The following is a 25,855-nucleotide window of genomic DNA, read 5'->3' on the forward strand; positions in this document are numbered from 1 at the left end:
CAGGCTCCGCCTTCCGGGGGAACCATAGAGAGGAGGCGGCTGGCGCGGCCTCGGGGTGGCGGGGTCGCCCGAGCACGGCGCTCGGCGCACACGTGGGCGGTGGCGCGGTGAGGAGAGCCCGCCGGCCGAGCTGACTGGGACAGGCAGCCGCGAGGACAGCCTGCCGGGGCCGTTCCAGAAGCCCCCGCGCCGCTGCTCCGCCTTCCGCCGCACGTGGCTGCAGCGCGATGCCCAAATCCAAGCGCGACAAGAAAGGTGGGGAGGCCTGGGGTCCCCGTCGCCTGGGGAGCTGGGATGGGCTGATGAGCGGGCTGTCGGGGAGCCGGGCTGGGCTGATGGGCTGTCGGGGAGCCGGGCTGGGCTGATGAGCTGTGGGGGAGCCGGGCTGGGCACGCGCGGCCTGGCGTGCCGGGGGACGGCTGCGAGCGCCCAGGCTCTATGGCCTCCCGCCGCCCCTTTTCCTTTCCTTGGCCGCCCTCTCCCTGCCCACGGCACGGGCTGGTCCCACGCCCGACTTTCCGGCCCTGGCCGAGTAAGCCCCTGCCGTCTTCACGTGGCTGGCTCCCCAGGGCATCGGGGGATCCGTAGCAGATTCGACAAACCCTATAGGGGTTCTGGGACTTGGCTGGGCCCCATAAGGAAGGCTTGGCTTGTCACGTGTCTCCCCCGAGAAAAACGGATGCCAGATCAGTATAGCGTTGGCTTCCGTCAAGTGGGGAAAGTGGCATTCCGTGGATCGTGGTCAGGGAGGGACCCCTGGTGAGTGGACCAGGAGCAGGTAGCCTGTGGGGTGTCACCTGTGAGGGCGACGTACGGTGGTCCATGGGACCTGAGGCCGGTGTGTGTGGCCCGGGGGAGCCCTCGGGGTCGGGATTGGGCAGCGGTTGGGGGCTGGGAGTATGCATGGCCAGCCTGGACTTAAGCAGAGGGACCATGCCGTGTAACTGCTTCCAAGGCTCGCTGGAGGCCAGGCAGGGTGAGGCTCGCTGGGTGACAGCGTGAGAAGTAACTGAACTGTATGTCACTTGCACTGTGAGGTGGGATGCACCCTAGGGGACCCCTTGTTGGGGCGCCCGGGACACTGCCCAGGGTGCTGGGTTAAGTGCGGAGCGGATTCCCCAGAGGGGGCCTGGTCAGACCTGACAGATGCCAGCTCATTCGGGGTGGGGGACACATTGAACATGTTTTCACAGCAGAGGCACTTGTTCTTCTAAAGAGGCATTGCCACGTCCCTGGGTGCAGCTATGGAACAGCTGGGCTTGCCCTGGCTCCGGCCAGGCAGACCCGGCCTCTGTGTGTCATGGCCAAGAGCAAAACGAGGGCTGCTTGGGCAGGTCAGGGCTGCCCCGGAGAGAACAAGAGAAATTTGGGGCTTGGACAGGGCAGTGGGGCAGTGCAAGGAGCATCTGTTTGCCTAGCTGCAGGAGACATGTTAGGGGACCTCCAGCCCTGGGATACTGGGATACTGGGCTGCGCACTGGGCTAGCACTCTGCCTTCTCTTGGAGCGGCCTGGACTGGCTGAGCCGCAAAGGGGAGAGGTGCTGAGGCTCAGGGCGGCCACACACATTTCTCAGAGCATCCCGGTCCAGCTGAGCCACGGGGCAGCTGTTCAGATTTCTCATTGCCTTTGTTTTCTCTTGCATTAGTGTCCCTGACCAAAACTGCTAAGAAAGGCTTGGAACTGAAACAGAACTTGATAGAAGAGGTGAGTACCTGTTTGTCTCAGAGCTTGCACTGGAGTGCTTCCTAAGGAAGGGTTCAGGACTGTCCTTACACAAGAGAAAATGCAGCACCCAGCTGCCGGATACGGCCCTCTCCTCCACATGACGCAGGCAGGACTGGGCTCAGGAGGGCTTTGCAGCGTGGCTTGAGTCATGCTCCATGGCACGCAGGGTTCACCTGTGTTCTTCCACGCCATCCTCACGGCATTCCTGCAGGTAGACACCAGGTAGTGGGACCACTGGGACCACCAGAGATGGGGTAACTGAGCTTCGTGAGACGCGGTGGGGCCTGCTCACCGTCAGCCAGGGGTTCCCAGCGAGTGACTGCACTGCCTCTGACCTGCTGGCCTGGGCTAAAGCTGGGAGAGAGTGGGCTGTGCCAGTGCCCTGGCTTAAGGCTGGGGTTTCACCTGTGCCAACTCCGCTGGGACCAAAGGTGGCCTCACATTTCTGCTTAGCAGGCCCCTTCCCAGACTGGGTTGACCGTGGCCCAAACCAGGGAAAGTGTGGTTCCACTGTGGATCGAACATGAGGGGCAGGTCCTTCACAGGGCCCTCGTTTTCTTGGCAGAATGTTCTTCGGCAGAAGCTGGGGTGGGGTCCAGGTCAGTGGCTTGGCTTCCTCTGCCCTTGATGGCCCTGGTGTCAGTGTTGGAGGAAGGAGGTGACCCGCTTTAGGCGCCGCAGTGGAGTCTCCCGTTGGAGGCCGGGGAGGGGCCGGGCGGTCCCTGGACTCTCACGTTCTCCATGACTTACCCCGTAGCTGCGGAAATGTGTGGACACGTACAGGTACCTCTTCCTGTTTTCCGTGGCCAACATGAGGAACAACAAGCTGAAAGACATCCGAAACGCCTGGAAGCACAGCCGGTGAGCCAGGAGGGGGCAGGAGGTCTCGGGCAGCATGGGAGCCCTGGGAGTCCGGGAGCCTGGACAAAGACCCTCCCCTCCAGGCAGAGCACCCCCTCAGGTGGCAGTGGCACAGGGGTGGTTGAGATGTGGCCCCTTCATGCCGTAGCTCAAGCCTCTCAGGAGTACAGTGCCAAGTTTCCTGGCCGCAGTGACCGGGAGCAGGGTGCCATCCTGAGCTGGGTCCTGGAGGGGGTCTTTGGCCACAGCAGCTCTAGTTGAGGCTGTTACACTGTCCCTCCCTCGAGCCCAGGCTGGGAGGGTGTATACATGGAGCTGACACAGAGCCCCTGGACTGGGCACAGAGCATGGCAGGCTGTGTGAGCTGGGCATCCTTGCCCGTGCCTCCTGGGGGACTGCGCCCTGGCCTGGGTTGCACTTGACAGGGGGCAGGTCCTTCATAGGCCCCTCGTTTTCTTGGCAGGATGTTCTTCGGCAAAAACAAAGTGATGATGGTGGCTTTGGGACGGAGCCCGTCCGATGAGTATAAGGACAACCTGCACCAGGCACGTGGCTGCTTGTCCTCCCAGCGCGCCCAGACAGTCCTGGCTCAACCCCACTGCTCCCACACACGGGGTGACTCCGGGGCGGGAGACCCGGGCATGGGGTCCCTCTTAAGCTCCAGACTTGGGGAGTAGCCTGCTGCCTCTTCCTCCGTCCCCTGGTGGGTGGACACCACCCCCCCGAAACCCACTGCCCTGCGTGGGCATCCTGACACACCTTGACTTGCAGGTCAGCAAGAAGCTGCGGGGTGAAGTCGGGCTCCTCTTCACCAACCGCACAAAGGACGAGGTGCATGAGTAAGTGGGGGGCGGAGCACTGGAGAGGGGGAAGCGTGAGGGGGTCCCTGGGAGGGATAATGCAGGTGTGGAGTCGGAGCTGGTCTGCAGAAGTGTTCCCACGGGTGGGTGGGGACCAGGCTCGTGTGGGTCCTCTGCACTGAGCTGCCCGCTGGCTGTGGCCCGGGGCCTGGGAGGGGCGGCCTGCCGAGGGACCTCCCGCCCACTGCGGCCCTCTTCCCTAAGGTGGTTCACGAAATACGCTGAAATGGACTATGCACGAGCTGGGAACAAGGCCACTTTCACCGTGAGCCTGGACCCCGGGCCGCTGGAGCAGTTCCCACACTCCATGGAGCCGCAGCTGCGGCAGCTGGGCCTGCCCACTGCTCTCAAGAAAGGTATGGCCTGGCGCTGGAGCTGGTGGTCACCGCCAAGGACACAGGCGTCCAAGCGCTCCCAGAGCTGCTTCTGTTGCCACTGCTCGCTTCCCCTCCCCCGCCTGCATCTCCTCCCCACCCCCCAAGTTGATTGATTGGTTTTAAAAGTCAAAGAGTTATAGAGATCTTCCATTCTCTCTGCTGGTTCACTCCCAAAATGGCTGCAGTCACTGAGGCCGAAACTCCATCTGGGTGCCCCGTGTGGGCAGCAGGGGCCCAAGCACTGGATGAGCAGGAAGCTGGGCTGGAAGCAGAGTAGCCGGCACTCGAACCTGCACTCTGTATATGGAATGTGGGATATTCAAGCAACAGCTTAACCCGCTGTGCCACAACACCCACCCCTCAGCAAGGTATTGCCTCACACGTCTGTTCTTGGATGTGAGCATGTGTGAAGCGTGCCCGCTCACAGAAGGGGTAAAAGTGAATGGGGCCTTTTCGCCAGAGCACAGCAGTTAAGGACCTGCAAGAGGCGGCCGCTGCCTAGTGCGTGTTGGAGTGAGGTTAGCGGTCTCACTCGATTCTTGGTGGCACTGGGTGGGCAGTGAAAAGCCAGTGCCATGGGGGCCATCTGTGCCAGGTGTAACTTGATGGCCCGCGTGTGGCACAGCTTTCCAGGATGCCACTGCCGACTCTGACATCCCGTAGTAGAGTGCCAGCTGGAGCCCGGGCCCCTCTGCTGCCAACCGTGCTCCTGCCGATGGAGTTGCCCCTGGACTCGCCAGCCTGCCAGGCCATGTGGGCGAGCCCGATGGATCGGCCTGGTTCGAGCCTGGCTGTCTGGGGAGTGAATCAGCGAATGGGAGATCTCTGTGTGTGTCTCCCTGTCCCTCTGCCTTTCATGTAAAGGAGTTAAACTTCAACAATCCCTCGGGGCCCCCCTGCAGGTGTGGTGACCCTGCTGTCCGACTACGAGGTGTGCAAGGAGGGCGACGTGCTGACCCCTGAGCAGGCCCGGGTCCTGGTGAGTCAGCCCGAAGGCCTGCTGCTGCAGCCCTCCCCGGGGCTGTGGGGTGGTGCTCCCCTGGGCAGCAGCTTGGTGCTCCATCTCTTGACTCCTGGCTCCTTGGGTCTCTTGCAGAAGCTTTTTGGTTATGAGATGGCCGAGTTCAAGGTGACCGTCAAGTACATGTGGGATGCGCAGTCGGGAAGGTTCCAGCAGATGGGAGAGGACTTGCCAGAGAGTGCGTCCGAGTCGGAGCCAGAATCCGAGGAGGACGAAGACGACTGACTCAGTGCTTCTGGACTGAAGGCCTTCCAGCACCTTCCAGGACTTGGCTAGACCACGCCACAGTGCCGCTGCCACCCCTCTGCCCGGACAAGCGTGTGCTTGGCTGTGAATGAAGCCAAGTTAAGGGCAGTGAATACTGACTGTTCCCGTCGAGAATAAAACTCCGCCCACAGGCCCTCTCTGTGGCCAAGACTGTTGTCAGGAAAAGGCCTGCGGGCTCGTGCCTCTCTTTGCATTCCCAGGACCCCCTTGGGTGGCATCTCCCCCTCCAATGCCTTCTCACCACGCACTCGGGAGGGGCCGTGGGTGTGCTGTGTCCTTGCCACCTTTCTTCAGCAGGAAGTGCTGGGTGGGTTCATGTCCCACCACCTCCCACTGTGCGGGCACCTTGGGAGCATTGCAAGTCTAAAAAAGTGGGAGAGCTGGGTCAGCGAGTGGACAGGAGAGCTGGTAGTGCCCTCTGTACCCCCAAGTCAGGGCTGGGCCTAGCAGAAGTAGTTGGGGCATACGCAGACGGCCGTCTGTGTGTCAGGCTTAAGCAAAGGCCTCTGCAGGGGATGGCTCCAGGGGCCCCCTCAGCTGGGGAATGCCCAAGCTGGAGAAGGAACAGGGACGTAGGGCAGCAGAGAACTCCCCAGCTCGCTGGATGCGTCCAGGGTGGGTGGCCAGGGACACTCCTGGTGGTAATATTTAAAAGGTTTCAGAGTTAAACCCGCACCTCCCTGCCACATGCAGCTGTGAGACCTCAGTCGAGTTAAAGAACCTCTGAGCCAGCATCTTGCTTGATCACCTCAGAGAGCTGTCCCATGGGGAGTTGTCACAGGAAGAAAAACTGGCTTCCAGGAGCCCTCTACACTCTTCCACACCCTCCCAGCCAAGCTTCCTGGGTGCCCAGTTACCCGAAGCTGCAAGTGCTCATCCAACCACCAGAGGGCAGCCGAGGTCATGCTGGAGGAATCTGGTGCGGCTCGCTGCTGCAGGGGCCGGCTAAGCATTGGCTTGAGGTGGTCCTCCCTTAGGCTGGGCAGGTGGGGCAGGCCAGTGACAAAGGTCATTCCAGGAAAGCCCTCTGCCCTGCAGGCCTGGAAGCAGAGAAGGACCAGCCCGGTGTGAGTCTTACATCTTGAGCATCTGAGTGCTTGGCAGGTTTTCCTAAGCCACTCCTGGTCGTGGGCTGGGCCGAGGACACAGCAGGCAAGACTTCCCATGTAACCTGCTGCTCTAGGAGCCCACTCCCCACCTCAGAACCCCGAGTACCTGCACGTACCGTGTGCCCTGGCTCAAGTCCCGGGCTCCACTCCAGGCTCTGGTAGTGGCACCTTCCTTCCCTGCCCTCTAGTTGTTCAGCCTGAAGCCAGAAGGCAAGCAGCATGGCAGCTGTTGGCGCGTGCTTGGTTTTCCAGCAGTGAGGGCTGGACCCTGGTAGGCTACAAGCACCTAAAGAGCCACTGCTTGGGCATTGGTTCCCAAATCCAGCCAGGATGGTCAGAAACCTATGACAGGCCAGGGGCAGGACACAGGAAGGATTTGCCTTTTTTTTTTAAGAGTTATATTTGTGAAAGGCCGAGGTAAAGCTCTCCCATCTACAGTCATTCCCCAAATGCCTGCAACATCTGGTGCTAGGCTGGGCCAAGCCACAGGGCCCAACACTACCTGTGTCTCCCACAAGGTGGCAGCACCCCAAGTGTTTTGGCCTCCATCCGCTGCCTCTCTGGCTGCACAGTAACAATGGTAGGGACTGGATGGGACACAGGGGCGCAGCTCCGGGCTCCAGCTCTGATGGCAGCTCGGATGGGTGTTGGTGAACACGAAGTGGATGACCTGCACCGGTGAAGTGCTGCTGGCATACTTGGCTATCTCTACAGAAGTGAGAGTTGCTTTTGCCCTCCTGCCAGTGGGGCAAGATTGGAGAGTAATCAAATGAATCCAGATGTGTACGAAGTAGCCTTGGGGACTTGGCTCCTGCACCCTAAGGAGCTCTCCCGTGGCGCACACATAATGTCTGGATTTGCTAAGTCACAGAGACTGTGGAAACCATCTCACAGCCAACAACTTAGAGTCAAGTCCCAGGGGCAGGGCCATCCCATCCTGGGGCAGCAACAGCCCCCCTTCCCCATGCCACCAGCCACTGCAGGCAGTCACAGGTCATCTGCCTTCCCAGAGAGATGACCGCTGTGCAGGCCTCGTGGGAAGTGGTTCCACAGCTCGAGAGCCCACATGCCTTCCCGGAGAATCCCAGCTGGAGGTGGGAGCCCATCAAAGCCCGTGGGCGAGCAGGAACTGAGATGCAGGCCACCTGAAGGGAACCCCACGCGCGTCCTGCCCTGATGTGGCCCAGCCGCGGCTCGCCAGTCCTCACTGCTGTCCCCTGCTTCGGCCCAAGGAGCAGCTGTCGGGCAGTTTCCCACCCTTGTCCCTGCACTGGACTTGTCAGCATTTGGCGAGTGAAGCATTTCCCTTTCAAGTAGTGATGAAAATAACCATGCGGGTCACAGGCGGGCAGTCATTTTTTCCAGAGACGAGACTGGCCGCGCTGTGGTCCAAGTCCAACAGCCACTTGGGTTGCTTGTGTCCCACGTTGGGGGCTCTGGTCCTGTTTCTCTTCTAATCCAGCTTCCTGCAGATACCCCTGGGAAGGAACAGGCTGTGGGCTGAGTCCTTGAGCCCCTGAAGCCAGTGGGAGACCTGGGTGGTGTCCCGGGCAAGCCCTGCCTGTCCTCGGCGTCTTGGAGCCCTGGCTGCCTCACTTCCCGCCAGCCCCCTGCTGAGGAGCCGGGCAAGGCGGCAGAGCCTGGCTCTGGGGCTGAAGCCCAGGCGTGGACGGAGTTGTTGCCTCCTGGCTTCCACCTGGACCAGGCCAACTGCTGCAGCCCTTTAAAGTGGGAACCAGCAGGTGGAAAACGCTGCTTTCTCCCTCCATCGATTAGTCTGTCTTCCAAATATATAAAAACATTTTAGAAACATGTAGTCTGTTGACACAGAAGAGCAAAATGTAATCAAACCCAAAAAACAAGGAAATGTAATGACGTGAACAAATTCAGTATCTCCGGCTAAGGGAAGGAGAAAGTCCACGTTTGTCTGCCATTTATACAAAGGGGATTTACAGCGACAGTGATGGCCAGGAGCAGAATTCAAGAGTGGTAATTGGCTACGAGGAAGCACTGAAAACATAAATTACACCTCAGTAAAACTGGTGGTTAAAGGCTTATGTTACTGGGCCAAGAGTGGAGACCTAGTGGTTGAAGTCCTCACCTTCAACATGCCACGATACAATATGGGCTCTGCTTCTAATCCTGGCAGCTCCACTTCCCATCCAGCTCCCTGCTTGTGGCCCGGGAAAGCAGTCGAGGACGGCCCAAAGCCTTGGGACCCTGCATCTATGTGGGAGACCGGAAGGAGGCTCCTGGCTTCGAATCGGCTCAGCTCCAACTGTTACGGTCACTTGGGGAGTGAACCATCGGATGGAAGATCTTTGTCTCTCTTCCTCTCTATATCTGACTTTGCAATGAAAATAAACCTTTAAAAAAGAAGATTTGTGTTACTGCACAGGACAAGCTAGAATTGCAATAAGTCAGTATTACACCCTGTATATAGAATAACGCAATTAGGGCCCGGCACGATAGTGTAGTGGTTAAAGTCCCCACCTTGCATGCACCAGGATCCCATATAGGCACCAGTTCTAATCCCGGCGGCCCTGCTTCCCAGCCAGCTCCTGGCTTGTGGCCTGGGACAGCAGTTGAGGATGGCCCAAAGCCTTGGGACCCGCGTGGGAGACCTGGAAGAGCTCCTGGCTTCAGAGTGGTTCAGTTCCAGCTGTTGCGGTCACTTGGGGAGTGAGCCATCAGAGTGAACCAAAAGGTAGGCAGTTACTTTGCTGTGAACCCAGCTGTAGCTTTCGAACCAAGCAGCCTTTGTTCTTGATTAGATCTGATATCACAGAGTTTAAAAACAAAACAAAACAACCGAGTGTCAAGAGAAAATTAGGAAGACAGAACCCATCTGCTGGTTCACTCCCAAAGTCCTGGTAAGTGCTGGGGCAGGACGAGGTGGACCCAGCCCCTCGAGCCGTTATCTGCTGCTTACTACCTGTACCTTAGCAGGAAGCTGGAAGCCATTAGCAGGAGTTAGCAGTGGCCCTGGGACTCCAGCCAAGGCACTCCAATACAGCATGTGGGCATCCCTGTAGACAATTGAATGCTGGGCTAAATGCTTGCCGTCCACAGTCCCCCTCCCCCCCCCCCGGCTTATCTGCAAATAGCTTGATGGACATGCAATTCACACACATACAATCCACCGTCCAAAGTGCATAATTTAGTGATTTTTTTTTAGTGTTTGAGGATTGTGCAACCGTACCATCAGTCTTAGAATGTTCCTATTACCCTAAAGAAATCTTGTATCATAGCAGTCAGGCCCCTCCCAGTTCTAGTCACCTTCAGCCACTTCTGTCTGCTGGAGTGGCCTGTTTCGTCCATTTCATGTAAGCACACCTCCTGGTGCAGCTCACGGCAGGCACACGGTGTCTTTTTCAGAGGCTGTTGTGGTCAGGTGTGTGGAGGTAGACAAATGGAGGTTTGGGACAGTTTTCCAAACACTGTCCTATATCCAGTGCAACCGTCAGGAGACGCAGCTGACTGCCCATCCCAGCTCTGCTCTCGCAGCTCTGGGACCTAGACAAGGTCCCCGGGTCTCTCTGAGTCTCAGTTCTCCCACCTGCACCGTGGCCAGGAACTGCCTGCACCTGTCGTGAGATGCTGAGGGATGAGCATCTGGCTGAGTGATCAGAAGAGCTGGGAGATGCTGCCCATGGGGGTACTCCTGGGCAGCAGTATGGGCAAGGCTCTGCACCAGGGGCTGCAAGTGGGCAGCAGGATGGGCTATGCCCCACACCATAAACTGGAATGGGAACACGTGCCCTGCCCTCAGTGCAAGGACCAGTCCAAGTGTGGGAGGCAGGCAAGGGCACAGGTGCTGGAAGGACCCAGGACACTGACACCGAGCCCGCCTGGGAGCTCAGGAGCTTTCCTCGGAATATGCACCTCAGTCTGTAGCAGGAAGGCTGAATCCGCCATCTGCCAAGGACGGGAAGCTCATTCCCAGAGCGTGCAGCCCAGGGCGAAGGAGCAGGCCAGCAGGGCACAGATGGAGGCCGCTGCTTGGAGTCCATGGCTCAGAGCCCCAGAACTGGGTGGGAGACACAGGGCAAGAGGAGGGGCCTCAGAGCCCTGACCTCACCCCAGGACCCAGGACCCCCCAGGAGCCTCTGAACGCCGGGAGCCTGGCCGTGGCCCTGAGTGCAGGGTGGACAGGCATGGCAGAAACAGGGGAGCAGCAAGTGAGAGGGCAGGAAGGGTTCAAGAGATGTGAGACAGGCCCACTGGGCCACAGGGAGGAATGATGGGGGACGGGCACAGTCAGCCCCATGAGGACAGGTATGCAGTTGGCCCCAGTGAGTGCAGGGGAGTTCCACACATTGCCACCACCCCAAAAAAGAGGGGCAGAGAGAGTGAGGGGGGAGTGGAGAGATGGAGGGGGAGAGAGCAGAGAGAACAGCCTTTCCCACGTTTCATGCTTAGAAAGTCGCCTGTGCCAGAGGCAGCTCTCGAGCTCATTCCACCTGAGACAGTACAGTTTGAGCTCCTGCTCCTGAGGGGTCCCCCATCCCGCCACCATCCCTGCTGCTGCACGGGATGCTCAGATATGAGATCTGAGGACCTTGACCCAGCGAGGTCTCAAGGGCACAGGGAAGGAGTCGGGGCAGGAAACATGGAGGTTCTGAGTCTCACCGGGGGCAGTGGGATGTGGGTGCTGAGGTCCATGTGGCCGTATATGATGGGGTTCTAGCATCTGAATTGGGATGGCCTCAACCGAGGGCAGCTGCTCAGCGTGGAAGGAGGCCAAGGGTGCCAAGAAAAAGCCACTGGGGATAGTTTTGTCCATGCCAGGCAGGACTCTAACCTCTTCCAATGCCTCAGTAAGGACGTGGCCTCCCAGGCCCATGACAGCCTCACCTGAGCTGCTACCTGCGGCCTCTCCAGCACATGGCCAAGACTGTGCCATTGCATGCTCGGCTTGCAATGGCCTGTGCTCGCCTCCATCCATGCCACTCCTGGCTCCCTCTATCCCTCCCTCTCCTCACTTGCTGCTTGTTTGGGGACCACCCCGGCTCTCAGGCAATGGAGGGGACCCCTGCCAACCCACCAGGACATGGGGAACAGTTGAGGGCCTGCAGCCAAGCTGGCCCCAGTAGAGGAGGAAGCTGATTGCTCTCCTGGCTTCCCATGTCTGGTGGGAGCTGTGCCAATCAGCACTCATGCCAACTGGCACCTGGGTGGGAAGGACAGGCTCCAGCACACTGGCTGAGGACCCAGGGTTTTTAGTCCTAAGGTGAGTGGTCAGCTGCTGCAGGCTTCATCTGCCACCTTGTCCTGTCCCTAAGCCGCTGCCTCCAAGGCAGGACAGCATCCGTTCTGCTCCTGGCTGCTCCACGTGGAGTCAGCTCCTTGCTTCTGTGCCTCTAAATGCAGCTAAGACAATTAAAGGGCTTGGGTCCTGGAGCAGCTGACCGCTTACATCAGGTTTTGAGGAAAAGACCAATTTTTTTTAAGATTTATTTTTATTATTATTTTTTTAATTGGAAAGGCAGAGAGGAGAGACAGAGAGGAAGATCTTCCGTCCGATGATTCACTCCCCAAGTGAGCGCAACGGCTGATGCTATGCCGATTCGAAGCCAGTAGACTCTTCCGGGTCTCCCACGCGGGTGCAGGGTCCCAAAGCTTTGGGCCGTCCTCGACTGCTTTCCTGGGCCACAAGCAGGGAGCTGGAAGGGAAGCAGGGCCGCAGGGATAGAACTGGCGCCCATATGGGATCCCGGGTGTGCAAGGCGAGGACCTTAACCACTTGCGCCACTGCGCTGGGCCCTCAATTTTTTTTTTTTTTTTAATTCTTCCATCCGATGATTCACTCCCCAAGTGGCCACAACAGCTGCACTGGACCTGAAAAGACCGAATTTGCTCATGCCCTGCTAAAGAGGACTAACAATTCATGGCAGAAACATTAGCCAACCCCATAGATATCTCAATCACCTGAGTTTATACAGTGCTGTCAGAAAAAAATATATAACCTGAGCAAAGTTTGTGCCTGATGAAGTAGGAAATTGAGGACTGAATCTGCTGCATGCAGGAGTAGAGCTTTTGGAGGAAATGTTAAAGTGGAGTTGAGACATTTCCAAGAATTGTAACAAGAGATAAACGTGGCTTTACTAACATAATTCTGAAGATGAAGCACAACCAAAGCTGTGGCTACCAGGAGGTCCAGTGTCCGGTCAAAGCAAAAACAGACAGGTCAAGAGCAAGCCCGGTGGGGCCAGTGTTTTGGGACAGCAGGTGTAGCCACTGCTCTCCACATCGGCATTCCATATCACAGGGTCCATTCTGGTCTAAGCCACTCTGCTTCCACTCCAGCTCTCTTTCTAGAATGATAGTGCCTACTGATACTGTGAGAGTGTTCGGGCAACTTAGGCAAGGAGTTAGCAGAAAGAGGGCTGCAAGAACCACACAACAGAGCCCTTTCCTCACGTGCTTCCGCTCACGTCTCCCATCCACCAAAGCACATTGATGAGAGCTTAGGGGAGATGGTGAGTTATTCACCTCATCCTCCAGCTGTGGCACCTCTGCCTTCCTGTTTCCTGGTCTTACAACGATCTTTCAAGGGCATCCATTTCCCTCCAGTTAATTATGTAAAAAAACACACCACATGGACATTGTTAAATTTCCAAGACTCTCAAACCTTCAGAGGTGGAAGAAGTGAAATTACACAGGTGTCTTGTATGTTTAGGAGGGGGAAGGATAAAGTTTTTTTTAGGGTTATCTTTTAAGGAGTTATTCCACAAACTATTTGATTTTTCCTAAACCTATACTTTATCATAATCTATTGGTGACATCTCTTTATTACTTGATGTGAAATGCAAGATTCTTCTCAGGTAAGGTCAGGCTGGGCCAGGCTGCAGCCGCCGCTGGCACGTGCAAGAGTCAAGATGGCGTGTGAGCTGTGCCAGGTTGGGCTAGGCTGCAACGTTAAACTGGCGAGAGCTGAGGCTGCAGGAATGCCACGCCAGGCTGGATCAAAGCACCCACCAACACAGGCAAGACCCAGGGCTGGGAACAAGCCTCGTAGGGGAACTATGGGGCCTTTCCTACTAGGCTACAGTTGCCTCTGATGAGCATGACAGCTGGGGCTGGGAGCAGGTGGCAGGCCAGGCCAGGTTAGGTCAGGCTGTAGCACCCATTGGTACACACTTGGGCCTGGTCTGGGCCAGTTCACAGTGCATATTTACATGAACAAGAATCATGACAGGTTCAGGCCAAGCCAGGTTGGGCTGCAAAACCCACACATTCACACGAGGACCAGGGTGAGGGTTGGTCTGGGCTGGACCAGGCTGCTGTATTTGCCGGTGAGAGCTGGGAGTAGTGGTAGGTTGGGCTGAACCAGGCTACATATGCTAGTGAATGCTGAGACTGAGAGCAGGTCATGCCAAACTGGGCTAGTTGGCACATGCAAGACCCAGAGTTGGGAGCAGACCTGGTAGAGGAACTTTGGGGACTCTTCTGCTAGGCCGCTGCTTCCACTGGCAACTGTGAAGCTGAGATTGGGGGCAGGTCAGTCCAGGGAGGGTGGTAGCACCTATTGGCTGGCATGAGGTATATGCAAGAGCTAGACGGGATGCAGGATGGGCCAGGCTTGCCACAGCACATGACAGCATACATAGAAACATGGGCTAGGGCAAGCCTTGTGAGGATTATTGGGGGTCACCTCAGAAAGGTTGTGGCACCTGCTGGCATGTGTAAGGGTCAGGCCTGTAGTGAGCTGGGCTAGGCTGCAGCACCTGTCGGTTTGTATGAGAGATGAGGCTGGGGCAGGAAGTGACCAGGTAGCTGCAGCTACTAGTATGTGGATTGGATGGTGCAGATGATGGACAAAGTCTTACCCTGTGCGAGCTGGTTCATACAAGAGTCAAGTCTGAGGTCACCCAGGCAAGGTTTCTAGGAGGACTCCCCAACTAGATCACAAGACTCAAACCCAGTCACAAGGAAAATCACTATATATGTGGTCTGAACTAGGAGTGCATGTGTCAGGACTGGGCCTCCTCAGTTGCTGATGCCTGTGCGGTGGACAGCATGTCCAGCTGCTCACGGGGGACGTGATAGCCAGCTAATCTAGGCCAGCAGGGGATGCGGAGTGCCACATCAGAGAATGGAAAGCAGAACAGGTTGGACAACTCTCCTGGCCAAGCTTTGCAGCAAGTGTCTGGGTCTGAGGATGCGCTAACGTGGATTTGGCTGGCCAGCAGACCTTGGAAAGATGCTCTCAACCTTGGTGCAACCAAACTGAAAACATCTCAGAACTATTAAAACATGTCAAGTAAAACCCTCATTGCGTTCTTCCCCGCATCAGAATCTCTAAAGGGCCATCAAATGACCATCACTCATCCCTGGGTACTGATACAGTTTGATAGTAAGGAGCAGCCACTCCCTCCCCCACCCTCCTGCCAGTGGACCTAGGAGAAGAAAAAGAAGAAACAGAATCATTTGTCCTGCTCACCTTTCTCCTTGGCTCCACCTTCCATACCTTAATCAAGGCACATGGGCGTGCATCCCTCTCAACTATGTCAGCAATATTAAAAATAAAATAAGGGTCTGGTAAGGTAACCTAGTGGTTGAAGTCCTTACCTTGCACACACCGGGATCCCATATGAGTGCTGGTTTGTTTCCCTGCTGCTCCACTTCCCATCCAGCTCCCTGGTTGTGGCCTGGGAATGCAGTCGAGGATGACCCAAAACCTTGGGATCCTGCACCTGCCTGGGAGACCCAGAAGAAGCTCCTAGCTCCTGGCTTTGGATTGGCTTAGCTTCTGCTATTGTGGCCACTTTGGGAGTGAACCAGCAGATGAAAGATTTTTCTCTCTGTTTCCCCTTCTTGCTCTAAAATTTGCCTTTCCAATAATAAATCAATCAACAGATTAAAATAATAATAAAGAAACAGGGCCCAGCGCCGTGGCCTAGTGGCTAGGCTTCACCTTGAACGGGCCGGGATCCCATATGGGCGCTGGTTCTAATCCTGGCAGCTCCACTTCCCATCTAGCTCCCTACTTGTGGCCTGGGAAAGCAGTTGAGGACGGCCCAAAGACTTGGGACCCTGCACCCGTGTGGGAGACCTGGAAGAGGTTCCTGGTTCAAGCTTCGGATCGGCTCAGCACTGGACATTGTGGTCACTTGGGGAGTGAATCATCGGATGGAAGATCTTCCTCTCTGTTTCTCCTCCTCTCTGTATATCTGACTTTGTAATAAAAATAAATAAAATCTTTAAATAATAATAATACTACTAATAATAAAGGAACACAAGACCCTGATCTCGCTGTCCCTCCATCTGATGCTTCCTGTGTCTAAGCTGGTGCTCTTGAGTGCTTCCTCTGTCTGGAACCAAGTCGGACAGCATCATGAGTCATTATTCCAGCTATTTATTTGTTTGAGAGTCAGAGATACAGAGAGAAGGAGAGCCAGAGAGAGAGAACTCTAGGTTTGCCCCCTGGTTGGTTATGATGGCCAGGGCTGGGCCGGGCTGAAGCCAGGAGCAGGCGCTTCTTCCAGCTCTCCCACACACTCTCTCCTCCTTCAGCTGCCTCTCCCGTGATCATGATTTCTTCAAGCACTTTCTGTCTGTCCTCTTTCCTCTCTCCTTCCAGGACCCAAGTGATACAAATGTTAGGTGTTAGTCCCACAGTTTGAGAAACTCAAAACGTTATGCTGGATGAAAGAAAGTAAGGCACAAAAGCTGTTTGGTACATCATTCCATTTATATAAAATCTACAAAAGGCAGATTTCTACTCATAGTGAACAGATCAACAGACGCCAGGAGCAGAATATGGAGCAGGGAGTCGACTACAGACAGATACAAGGGACCAGCTGTACCCTGAAAATTGGTGATTTTATGGCTTGTACATTAAAGATCCATCAAGCTGGTAAGGATTTAGTCTATTCTGGAAGGTAAGTTAAAACCATAACAAACTCCTATTTACATGAGAAGAGGTAAAATGGAAAGAATTAAAAGCAGCATGCAACTTAGCACTGTGATGACTGCCGGTTACGGTACTCGGTCGGATAGATAATGCGCCACAGAGCGATGGACTGGATGTGGCACCAGTTGGCACCATTTCTGTCCCTTAAGGCAACTTTTAAAAAGTTTTGTTTGTTTGAACAGAGAAGGAGGGCTTCCGTCTGCTGGTTCCTTTCAAAGGGAGTGGTGTGACCTGTAACAGGTGCACCAAGGTCAGGACACACACTCACCAGCTCTGGTCCTTGAGGTCAGAGATTCAGAAGTTTCCAAGGCAATGGCCTTGACACCAATGCCAAAGGTCATGAGTGGGTCAAGAGCTGTTCTGATCAGGGTAGGGGTTCCTGGAAGGCTAAGGGACTGGCTCATGTCTGTGCATAGCTGAGGAATGTAGATAGGCATACATGAAAGATAAGTCAGCCTACCCCAGTGAACCAAAGACCTCAAATGCCTCTTCAAAAGGCAAACAGATAAATACAGCCTTTGCTTTCTCCATATCTCAATCACAGTAATTTTTCACTATCAAATAAACTCAAACGACATGCACTATCAGTAAGAGGAAGTTCAAAGCTTACAGGTCTGCAAGTACAGTATCTAAGTACAACAGTCTGCAACTAGATGTGTGATGGCTCCAGATGTTATAGAGTACAAGGGAGATCACACCTGGCACAAGGATAGGACCTACGAGGAGTCTTGATCAGCCTAGCTGGGTGATGATAGCGCCCGCTGCCCTAGAACCAGGCTCGCAGCTTCCTGGGTTACGAAGCAGTGAGTCTTCTGGTGAGAACAGGACTTAGCAAATGAAAAGTCACAGTGCTAATCTAGTTTGAATCAAAACGTGAGAGGAAGAAATGATCTCTCCTGTGCATTCCATCTGTTAAACGGAAGACCTATGTTCCTAAGAGACACACAGCACACAACCTGGCACACTTACAAAACTGCAAACATGCTTCCTGGCTTTTCTGCCCACATGCCATTAACGGTAGAACTCACCTCTCCTGGAACTCTAGAAAGTACACAAATTCGAAATATAACACACCTTAGCCTTTGTGTCTTTGCGGACTCATCCAACAAGTGAACAGAGTGAGGAATACAGGCATACGTGTATGTATGCTCAGTGGCATCTGTGTCCTCAGAGTTTGTCCCAGGGAAGTAAGTCAGCAAGCAAGTACCTGGGAGGTCAAGAGTCAGACTGCGAGAGTGGTGGAAGTGTGTGACCAAGAGCAAGTGAACCCCTTTCCAGCAGGGGCTTTTAAGGGACATCAGAGACTGGTTATGCAACAATGCAGCATGCCCCTACCGCAGGGGTCCCAGGTAATGGAGGGTATGCATTCTTTGACATTCCGTTGGCAAAAAGTACTACAAAGGTGGAAGAGGTGTGGCTTTCAAACTTGTGACCCTGAACTATTTCCCCAAGACCATTAATGCACATATGTGTAATTTTTTGGGAACACAAAAGTAGAACTGATTTACTGTTGCTTGGGCCACTTTATAAAACTTCCTTGCTGTAGGAGGCACCTTTCGAATGTCAACATTTCTCTGATAACTTTGTACAGAATGAGTAATAGAATTTCCAGCTATAGAATGAGCTGCCCTCAAACTTCCTGAGTTTGATTCCTTTGTGCTGGGAGGATATGAGCCAATCATTGCTTCTATAGAAGTTGGGGCCTGTTCTTGGAGCCTGCCCAAAGAGCCCCACCTGAACGCCACTTGTCGGCCACGGCTTTAGTTATCACCCAGGACCTGCCCACTTTGGCCCAGGTGTCCGTGAATGACCCCACCGGCAGCACTTCCTTCTATGACACCAATCACAAGAATGTGCTGTTTCATGATGATGAAATGCCAGGTTTTCTGTTGGCATTCAGTATTTGCAAAGTGGTTTTCTTTTAAAACAAATTATGTTTCTATGTTTATTTATGCTTCTTTGAAAGGCAGAGAAGCAGCCAGACAGAGATCCATTTCCCATTTGCTGATCCATTCTCCAGATGTCCCCAGAGCCGGGGCAGGGCCAGGCCATGACCAGGGGCTGCTTCCTTAATCCAGGGCTCTCACGAGGGTGAAAGACTCCGGTCACTTAACTGAGCACCTGCTATCTCCCAGGATGTGGGTTAGCAGGAAGCCAGAATCTGGAGCAGAGTAAGGGGTTGAACCCAGTCCCCGGGACATAGGCTGTAGGCATCCCAGGGAGGCCTCTTGCCGCTTTGCCAAGCACCTGCCCCTTCTGCTTCTAGCTCTGTCTAGACCATCCATGGAACAATCTGGGGGAATTGCAAACAACCCAGGGAGAGAAGATGATGGGCATGATACCCTGGCCGAGGAAGGCCCTTTGCAGTCTCATCTTTTTCCTGAACAGAGATGAGAAGCAGATAGAAGCAGACAGAAGCAGATGGCGGCTGACACAGCATGTGCCTGGAGTGGCAACTGTTCCATCCCGGACTTACTTCTGTGCCCACAGAGTGAGCATGGCTGCCTGCTGCGTAGGGCTTGGCACTCTGCAGTCACGTGCCATTCCCTGCCAGCAACAACCAGTTGTGTGCAGTGCGGGCAGACTGACGTGTCGCCCTCATCTGAGAGCACATAGCACATTCCTGCTCTCCTGTCTGTGGACCTGTTGCCTTTCCTGGTGTGGACATGGAGGTTGGGCAATGCCATGTCTCCACAGAACTTCCAGAGGCAACTCCATGGGGACTGTGGCTTGCTTCTGAGCAGCCATGGCACAGCCTTACGACCTTTCTAAAATTTTCTTTTCTTTCTTTTTTTTAAAATTTGCAATAATTCACTTATTACTGTTATTTTTAATTTAAGAGGCAAATTTTGCAGTGAGGAAAGAAGTGACAGAGAGTCTTCCATCCACTTGTTCATTCTCAAATGGCTACAGTGCCTGGAGTTGAGCTGATCAGAAGCCAGGAGCTGGCCAAATGAAGGTCTGCCATGTGGGAGCAGGGTCCCAAGCACTCGCACCATCCTTGATGGCTTTCTCATGCTATACGGAGGGAGGTGAATCCAAAGTAGAGCATCGGGGACTCGAACCAGTGCCCACATGGAATGCTGCTGACACAGGCAGAAGAATAGTGTGTAATCCTACAAATGGCCCCTTTTATGAATCATTTTTAAAATTGATTTTAAAGGTAGAGTTACAGAGCAAAAGAGAAAGAGAGAATCTTCCACTGACTGGTTCATGCCCAATGTTTGCAGTGGCCTGATTGGACCAGACCAAAGCCAGAAGCATGAGCCCCTACACGCAGGCAGCAGCCATCACTGGGGTCATCTTCACTGCTTTCTCTCCCAGGTGCTTTGGCAGGGAGCTAGATCAGAAGTGGAACAGTCAGGCTGGGAACCCCAGTTAGCCCACACTGGAGGAGGAGGCTTAACCTGTATACTGCAGCTAGGGCTCATTACTGTCTCTCAAATTAAAACATATCTTTGTATATTTTATATATATATATATATATATTTTAAAGTATTCAGCCCCCGGGCCCGGCGGCGTGATCTAGCAGCTGAAGTCCTCGCCTTGAATGAGCCGGGATCCCATATGGACGCCTGTTCTAATCCCGGTGGATCCAGTTCCCATCCAGCTGCCTGCTTGTGGCCTGGGAAAGCAGTTGAGGACGGCCCAAAAGCTTTGGGACCCAGCATTCCATGGGAGACCTGGGGGAAGTTCCTGGCTCCTGGCTCCGGATCGGTGCAGCATTGGCAGTAGCGCTCAATTGGGGAGTGAATCATTTTACAGAATATCTTCTTCTCTATCTCTCTTCCTCTCTGTATATCTGACTTTGTAATAAAAATAAATAAATCTTAAAAAAAAAAAAGTATTCAGCCCTGAAGATACATGATTTTGGTGGAGCACTCCATCATGTTCAAAGGAGCCTGATCAATCTAAACATCTCTGTGGTAGCAGCATACTTGCTCCCAGCACCTGATGGAGCCTGACCCTCTGGCCTTCCTGTTGCTGCTGAAAGATATTCAGAACGTGACTCTGCAACACTGGGCATGTCAACCAGCACCTTCCCCAGGGGCAGCAGGCCAGAGTGCAGCTGAGCCAGTGGGTCGGCCCAAGCCCCACCCGCCAGCCTTCAGTGCCACTCCTGCCCCGCTCATGAGTTCCTGCTCTGCTTTGTCCCAGGCAGAATCCTGTGGAAATCAGATCACATCAGCTATGCTGTGCAGGGGCCTTTAGGAGGGCCTGGGTCACGGATGCTGCTCCTCAGGGAGTGAGGGGCGGGACTCATGCGACAGAGTCAGTGACCATGAGAACAGGTTGATTCAGTGTGGTTAGGTCCCCATGGGAGGTCTGGTGCACACTGGCCTCCTGCCCTTTCCCTTCCCACATGGCTTGGAGCAGCACAAGGTCTTTAGCGGAAGCTGAGCAGGTGCTCATTGGTGCTGTGTGTTTGAACTTCTCAGCCTCCAGAACATGAGACAGAGTACACTTCTTCCTAAATCACCAGTCTTCAGAAAACAGCAAAGCCTAACTAATACCCTGCATCAGGCACAGGACACGTGAGCGAAGGCATCTTTAGGGGGTTCAGAGCTCTGGCTTTAAGATCATACTTCCCCACCAGGAAGGAGATTGGCCTTCCCGCCGAGCACTGCCCACAAAGATTCATGAACTAAAAGTTGTCTCCTTTCTGTTTTCTACCAGCTGCAGTACCGTGTGTTAAACCACAGCTTGTCCGTGCTCCTCTGTGGCCTTCCAAGAAGGCGCCGCAGAAAGACAAACGCCAAGACAGTCCACCTGGAGGCTTAATTTGGACTTCATTCATCCTACGGAAGATGGAATCTTCAATTCTGGCGATTTTGAATCATTTCCCTGGGAGAAGGTTCAAGTCAATGGGAAAACTGGAAATCTCAGCCATGATGTTCACATTGAACGCTTCAAGAATGAAAGCATAGTTGTTTCTGACAAACAGTTCTTGAAAATGTATTTGAAATAGTTTACGGACAAATACCCTGAGAACAACCTTCCTGGTGGGCTCTGAGTGGTTGCGTCTGACAAGGAGACCTAGGAACTAAGTTATTTCCAGATTAGTCAAGACGACGATGGATCCAAGTCTGAAAATTAATACGGGCCTCCCCTACTTTCCACAACCAGGAAGTCCTCACTAGAAACAGGCATCCAGAAGGAAATTTTAACTTTATTGGCAAATTCAATAAATTGTGTTCTTACAAACAACCACCCAGCTTGTGACACCACCCTCCCATGTTGGAGTGCTAGTTTGAGTCCTCTCCACTCCACTTCAGGTTCAGCATCCTGCCATGGGTCTGGGAAAGCAGCAGATGATAAGCAGCATCCTCGGGACCCTGTCATCCTTGTGGATGACCAGGAGGGAGCACCTACCTGGGTCTGGTCCAGCCCTTCGTGTTGTGGCCATTTGGGGACTAAGCCATTAGATGGAAGATGTTCTCTTCTTCTCTGCCAGTGTCTTTTCCAAATAAATAAATGTTTAAATGAATAAATAAGACATAGCTCAATAAAATTCACAATTGTTTGTTATTAAAAAATGAAGAAATAAAAACAGCTTTACTGAGCCTCTTTTACCCTTTGTTTCAACAATTTAAAATGAACAGTCCCCAGCTGTCTGCAACTGCCTGACTGCCTTGTCCCTAGGCAAGAGTTGCACTGCTGGGAGAAAAGCAGCCAATCACTGGTGGGCATTCTGGACCTAGTTAATGCCAGGTTTCTGTTAGCTATACCAGTGTGCCAGCATGGTTGCCTAATCTGCATTTTTAAAAGGTATGTGGGGTTATGTGGGAAACATAGTTTGCCCAGAGAAGAGGATCTGGGGACATGGAGTGGGAGCAGATGAGATGTTTGACAGGAGAGGAATAATTTTAGAAGATTTCCATGCACAGGGTCACTGTACTTGCAGGTAGGTAGAGGAGCTGAGATGTAGTGGCTTAGAGAGGAAAACCACAGAGCATGTCTGGGTCAGACCAAGGCGCCTGGGAGACCTGGGCTGGGCTAAGTAGCAGAGCCCGTTGCCTGTTGGTGCATGCAAAAGCTGGGGCTTGAGGGATGCCTGGCTGGGCTAGACCCACAGTACCCACCCGGTGGTGTCAGAGCAGAAGGTGGGCCAGGCCGGGCTGGGCCACAGCACCCACTGGAATGTGAGTGCTTCTGAGGGCAGATTCTGCAAGGGACTTGTGGGCTTGCCTCTGTGAGACTGCTGCAAGAGCTGGCAGAGGTGTTGGGCTAAGCTAGGCTGGACCAACTTGCAGGCAGAGAGGAGGCCAGGTGGGGCCAGGCTGCAGCACCCGCTGGCACATGCAAAGACCAGGACTGAGGGAAGATTATGCCATGCACCCATTGGCATATGTGAGATCCAGGGCTGGGAGTGGGCCTGGTAGTTGAATTTCCAGGATTCTACTGCTGGGCCACTGCTTCCACAGGTGAGTGTGAAAAGTGGGACTGGGGGCAAACCAGTCTGCTTGTGGGCAAGGCGTGGGGGCAGGCCAGACTGGGCTAGGCTGCTGTCAGTTGGAGTGAGAGTCAGAATGGGTGTGGATGAGCTAGGCTGGGCTGCAGTACACTTTAGCAAGTGCCAGTACTGGATATGAGTCATGTCAGGCTGGACAGCCCTATCCCCTGGCAGGTGCAAGATCCGGGGCTGGGTTCAGGTTGTGGAAACACCCATACTGGGCTGGAGGTCCAGTTGGTAAGTAAGAAAGCAATGTTGGGGTGACCCAAACTGTTCAAGGTGGCAACATCTGTCAGCATACATGTGATCCAGGTCTGCAGGCAGGTTGGGTGAGCTGGATGTATAGGACAGTCAGATGGGATGTGGGACAGGCTAGCCTGGGCTATACAGCTCTTGCCGGCTTGGACAGGGCCATTAGGGACAATTGGAGGTCATCCTGACTAGGCTGTGGCACCCACTGGTGTCAGTGAGTATTGGGCCTGAGGTGGGCTGGGCTGGGCTGGGCTGCAGCACCACCAATAGTGCACATGAGAGATGGGGCTGGGGAGGAAGTGACAAAGCAGCTGCATCTAGTGCATGTATTGAACGGTGCAGGTGAGTGACAGACCAAACCTGACCCTGCACTGGCTGACACACACAGGAGTCAAGTCTGAGGTCACCTCAGGTGAGGTTTCTTGGGGGACTCCCAACTAGATCACTGGACTCACAATCTGCTCACGGGAAAATGACGATGTGTGTCGTCCAAACTAGGAGTGCATGTGTCAGGCCCGGGCCTCCTCTGCTGTTGATGCCTGTGCAGTGGACAGCAGACAGCATGCTCAGATACACGAAAAGGACAAGACAGCCAGCTCATGTAGGCCAGCAGAGGATGCTGAGTGCCACGTCCGAGGATGGAAGGCACAACAGGCTGGACAACTCTCCTAGCCAAGCTTTGCAACATGCATCTGGGTCTGTGGATGCACCAAGTGGACCTTCAATTTTCTCAATCCTGGTGCAATGAAGCTAACAATCTCTCAGAGCGATCAAACCTGTCAAGTAACTCCTTCGTTACATTCTTCTCCACATCAGAACCTCTCAGGTGTCATCCCATGACCATCCTTCATCCCTGGGTGCTGACGGAGTTGCACAGCAAACAGTAGTCCCCTTCTCTTCCCCCACTGCAGACACAGCAGAAACAACAAAAGGGAAACATTTGTCCCACATACCTTCCGCCATACCTGAGCCTCTCCACCCTGGTCAGAGGTCCAAATAGGCACAGATCCCTATCAATGACGTTAACAATATAAAAATAAAAGTTTTCATTAAAAAAATAAAGTCTATAAGTCAAAAGGCTTCAGTGTATGCAGAGTTGTGCAACCACCACTATTCATTTGAGAGCATCCTTACCACCCCCTAAAGGAAACTTGTACTCAACAACCCTCGGTATCTGGGTTCTCCATAGCCCCTCCCTGTGCAGGTCAACTATTAATCTCCCCTCGGTTGGCAATGGGCTTGCCTTGCAGATAATTCATAGAAATGGAATCCTACAGTCCGAATCACTTGCCTCATCCACTTGGTGTTCCTTGAGGCCCCTGCATGCTGCAGATGTCCCATCCTGCATCCTCCTGTGGCTGCAGAGTGTCAGCATGTGTGACTCTGTGCTCCATGTGGTTTATCCATGGCTCACTTGGTTGACACTGGGGGCTGTTCCCACTTTCTCGCTTTCAGAACCCTTTCACTCAGCAGACGGTATGGGTTACAGTTCTCCAACCCTTGTCCACTGTTTCCCCTCCCCAGCATCCAAAAAGTTGTGGTTTGATTGGAGTTTTCTTGCTGAGTCACTGTGATTTGGTCATTGCCCTCTGAGCGGTGCTGTGGAGAACTTTGTAGGTGCTCTTTTTTGCTTGTGTATATTCCTGGAAACAGGTCTGTTCCTGTCCTCTGCTCAGTCCATTGTTCAGTTGCATGTACGTTTTATGAATCAACCAGAGCCCCTACCATAACCTAGACATATGCTCCTTGGCTGATAATGTTGTTGGCAAATATTTTCTCCCATCCTGCCCTGATAATTGCATGTGTCAACTTTTCATTGCTTGCCCTACATCAACTGGGCGAAGCTAATCATGGTTGGGGAAAATTCATCTCGGTTCATGGTTTTACAGGTTCATTCTCCAAAGTCAAGAGGCTCAAATACCCAGTTGTCCATGGAGGATGAGAAGCACTTGCAGACAGAGGGTCCCTTGTCAGCCCAGGAAGCAGAGGGAAGAGCTGGGCGTAACTGTATATATACAATTAAGCCTCTTAGACAACTAACTACCTCTAGGGACTCGCCCAAAAGAGAGCTTGTTCCCACCCCATATCACAATTGAATCAAAATCCAATGATAATAGATATATTTATTTATTTAAAAGAGTATTAGAAAGAAGATACATAGAACTCTTCCATCCACTGGTTCAATCTCCAAATATCCTCAAAGGCCAAAGCTGATCTGGCACAAAGACAGGAGTCAGGAACTTATTTTGGGTCTTCCAAGTGGGTGCAGGATCCCAAAGATTTGATCCATCCTTTATTGCTTTCCCAGGCTATAGCAGGGAGCTGAATCAGAAATGGAGCACCCAGATACTGGTACCATGGGTGAAAAACCTGTCCACCATGCCACAGCACTAACCCCAAGCCTCTAATTTTCATCCATAAATCACTACCTTCAATCACTTAACTGTTAATATAACTTTAGGTCTAACTCTCTGCTTATTGTCCAATTTATTAGTTTATTTTCCCTAACATCTTGTGACTTACCTAAGAAATCCCTGCCTAGCTCAAACTTGTGAAGATTTACTCTGTGTTTTCCCCTAAGATGTTTAAGATGTGGCCTTGACACTTGGGGTTCTTCCATGTGCAGTTGATCTGGGGGGATGGTGAGAGCCAGGTGTGCAAGCTCAGACATCTGCCTGAGGACACTGGTCATCCCAGAACTCCAGGCTGAGGACGATTCCCTCCCCACTTCTCTCAAACCCACTCGCAGTCCCCGGGCACGGGCATTTCAGAACTCACAGCTCTAGTTCTCTGACTCGTGTCTATCCTACAGGCATTCCACACTGTCTCCTGCTGTAGCTCTGCAGTCAGTCTCAAGTCAGGAAAGATGAGTCCTCCCACTTGTTTTTCTCAGTGTGATTTTGGCTCTGGGACCCGTTCTTGCTGTTGATGCTCATGGCAGCACATGTTGCAAGTGTCCCCTACCCAAGCCCTGAAGGGGGGTCACAAGGGAGAGCGTCCTGCAGCAG

The 25,855-nt window shown here is 53.6% G+C and overlaps 1 protein-coding gene and 1 pseudogene across 2 annotated transcripts; both read left to right on the forward strand.

The window, feature by feature from the left end:
* Positions 1-56: 56 nt before the first annotated feature.
* MRTO4 (MRT4 homolog, ribosome maturation factor) lies at positions 57-5,232 on the forward strand. Of its 2 annotated transcripts, none has more exons than XM_040987706.1 (8): positions 57-255; positions 1,648-1,706; positions 2,485-2,588; positions 3,052-3,133; positions 3,360-3,427; positions 3,653-3,804; positions 4,728-4,804; positions 4,925-5,232. In XM_040987706.1, the coding sequence occupies exons 1-8, from the start codon at positions 228-230 to the stop codon at positions 5,069-5,071; spliced, it is 717 nt and encodes a 238-aa protein (XP_040843640.1). In that variant the 5' UTR covers positions 57-227; the 3' UTR covers positions 5,072-5,232. The 2 variants fall into 2 exon arrangements, with proteins under 2 accessions (XP_040843640.1, XP_040843639.1); XM_040987705.1 differs by having other exon boundaries at positions 58-255; positions 4,922-5,232.
* Positions 5,233-13,103: 7,871 nt separating this feature from the next.
* On the forward strand, positions 13,104-21,239 carry LOC121161316 (annotated as a pseudogene).
* Positions 21,240-25,855: the final 4,616 nt, after the last annotated feature.

The sequence above is a fragment of the Ochotona curzoniae genome, unplaced genomic scaffold, assembly GCF_017591425.1.
Source record: "Ochotona curzoniae isolate NIBS_2020 unplaced genomic scaffold, NIBS_Ocur_1.0 contig_4792, whole genome shotgun sequence".
Taxonomy (NCBI): Eukaryota; Metazoa; Chordata; class Mammalia; order Lagomorpha; family Ochotonidae; genus Ochotona; species Ochotona curzoniae.

Excerpts from the sequence above, each read along its gene's own strand:
- MRTO4 (XM_040987705.1), top strand. The coding sequence starts at position 228 with ATGCCCAAATCCAAGCGCGACAAGAAAG. Across the intron at positions 1,707-2,484 it reads AACAGAACTTGATAGAAGAG|CTGCGGAAATGTGTGGACAC; the intron begins GTGAGTACCTGT and ends CTTACCCCGTAG. Across the intron at positions 4,805-4,921 it reads CTGAGCAGGCCCGGGTCCTG|AAGCTTTTTGGTTATGAGAT; the intron begins GTGAGTCAGCCC and ends GGTCTCTTGCAG.